At 45.2% G+C, this 2,022-nt stretch overlaps 1 protein-coding gene across 1 annotated transcript; it reads right to left on the reverse strand.

Annotated features, from left to right (window-relative positions):
- Positions 1–346: 346 nt before the first annotated feature.
- LOC114353633 (craniofacial development protein 2-like) lies at positions 347–1,630 on the reverse strand (the record flags this gene model as incomplete). The annotated part of the gene is made up of 1 exon (XM_028305692.1): positions 347–1,630. A coding segment is annotated over exon 1 (1,284 nt), but the record flags the coding sequence as incomplete, so codon positions are not given.
- Positions 1,631–2,022: the final 392 nt, after the last annotated feature.

Consider the following 2,022-nt stretch of genomic DNA (forward strand, 5'->3'; position numbering starts at 1 on the left):
TATTTTTTTTAACTTTTCGTATTGCTGCCATGATTACCAAAAACCTGTTTTCAGACACTTTAAGTGTATCAAAAAGTTGTATGATAGAGAAGGTGCTACACTTAATTTGTCTGATATAAATTTTTTGCACATGTGGACAACTTATTTTATCATGTCCAACAATTTTCAGACATATTGCTATGATACCGATCGGTAAAATTTGTTAACATTTTCAAAACGGTCTCAAAATTTAATGCGTTCACATTTCCGTCTGAAAATTGTTTTGTTCGCATCAAATAACCAAAATTTACTAATAAAAAAGATTTTCAGACGTATTGCTATGAGACATTTTTTTTGTCTCATTTAGATCTCTTGCGAACACTTTAGAGCCCTTGTTTCGCTCAATCGCCTCTTTAATACGGTCTGTATTAAATTGGCGTAGGTCGCGAGTCAAAGACTTGGAGATCTGTCTGTTAAGGCGCCGATACTGAGCAGCATCTTCAGAGGACTGCAGAACCAAGTTCCGTCTCTCTTCCATGAGTTGATTGGTGAGGTCAGAGATCTTTTTGGTTCCTTTTGAACGACGGGTTTTAAAGAACTTAGACCCAGTCGTTTGGACAATTTCCACGAACCTGTCATTGTATTTGTCCACATTTTCGCAGTCTCCTAGGCATTCGAAACGATTTTGCAACTCGAGCTGAAAGCTTTCGGGGTTTTGGAGTTGGATGGGCGCTGGGCGGAGCGTAGACTTCATCAGTCGACATCTCTCGAGCTTGGGTCTGATATTCAATGTGCCTCTTACCATTCGGTGATCGCTTCCTGTTTTGACCGAATTGATCACAGAGACATCATTGAATATATGCTTCTTCGTCGACAAGATGAAGTCTATCTCATTTTTTGTAGCGCCATTGGGATGCAGCCATGTCCACTTTCGCTGTTTTGGCTTTCTGAAGAAGGAGTTCATCATAAAGAGGCCCTCCCTCTCCATAAAGCCAGCCAGCAGTTGGCCACGTGCGTTCCTCTCTCCGTACCCAAATTGCCCCACTTTCGGCTCATTATCGCTTCGTTTACCTAGCTTCGCGTTGAAGTCCCCCATCACAACGGTAAAATGGGACCGGGAGCCATGTATGGCTCTGGAAATATCCTCATACATGGTCTCCACTTCGTCGTCGGGGTGTTCCGTGGTCGGTGCGTATACCTGTATGACCTTCAGCGAATACCGTTTGGTGATTCTGAGTATCAGGTACACTACCCTCGCCGAAACACTCTCGATCTGGACCACGTTGTTGACAAGGGACTTGTGGACGATAAACCCGACACCACCCTGGGACTGCTGGTCGCCCTCCCGGAAATAGAGCAGGTTTCCGGATTTAAGAATTATGGTGTCCTCCCCCTCTCTTCGGACTTCACATAATCCTACGATATCCCACCGTAACCTGCTCAACTCTTCCTCGAGTTCCATTAGCTTCACGTCTGTACGCAGTGTGCGAGCGTTATAGGTTGCCAGGGCCAGAGGTCGTCGGTGTTGGTAGCCTGGCATCCCCCGGGGATTCTTCGCACCCCTTGCCCCACCGTTACCGTGACCGCTACCGTGGTCCGGGATAGTGGGGCCGCCGGGGACTAGGGGCCGTTTTTTTGTTTTAGCCACCATTTGGAGGGTTTTGCCCTAATCGCCACGCTTGGCAGGCGGGTTGGCGATCGCAGTTTTTTTGCTCGGTTTCACACGCAGACGCTGCTGCCCGTCCGGTGCTACAGGAGTTTGTCGCCTCTTACGACACGCCTCCTGTTGGCGGTGGGGAAAAGTATTCTTTTACGGCCGTCCCCACACAGCACAAGACTTTTTTTTATCTTTTCAAAACTATTTTGTTTTAATTGAGCATTACTGCCCTACCCTAATCACATGAGGCTTCAAGTAATATTGGAATCTGTTCAAAGTCTAATAGAACATGATAATAATAATCTATTAGAATTAAAATGATATTTATTACTATAGATAGTTATCTAGCAACAATACTTCAACATCATCCTTCAAAAAAGTTACCA

The sequence above is a fragment of the Ostrinia furnacalis genome, unplaced genomic scaffold (genome assembly GCF_004193835.3).
Source record: "Ostrinia furnacalis isolate ACB-3 unplaced genomic scaffold, ASM419383v2 OfSCF1757, whole genome shotgun sequence".
NCBI classification, from domain to species: Eukaryota; Metazoa; Arthropoda; class Insecta; order Lepidoptera; family Crambidae; genus Ostrinia; species Ostrinia furnacalis.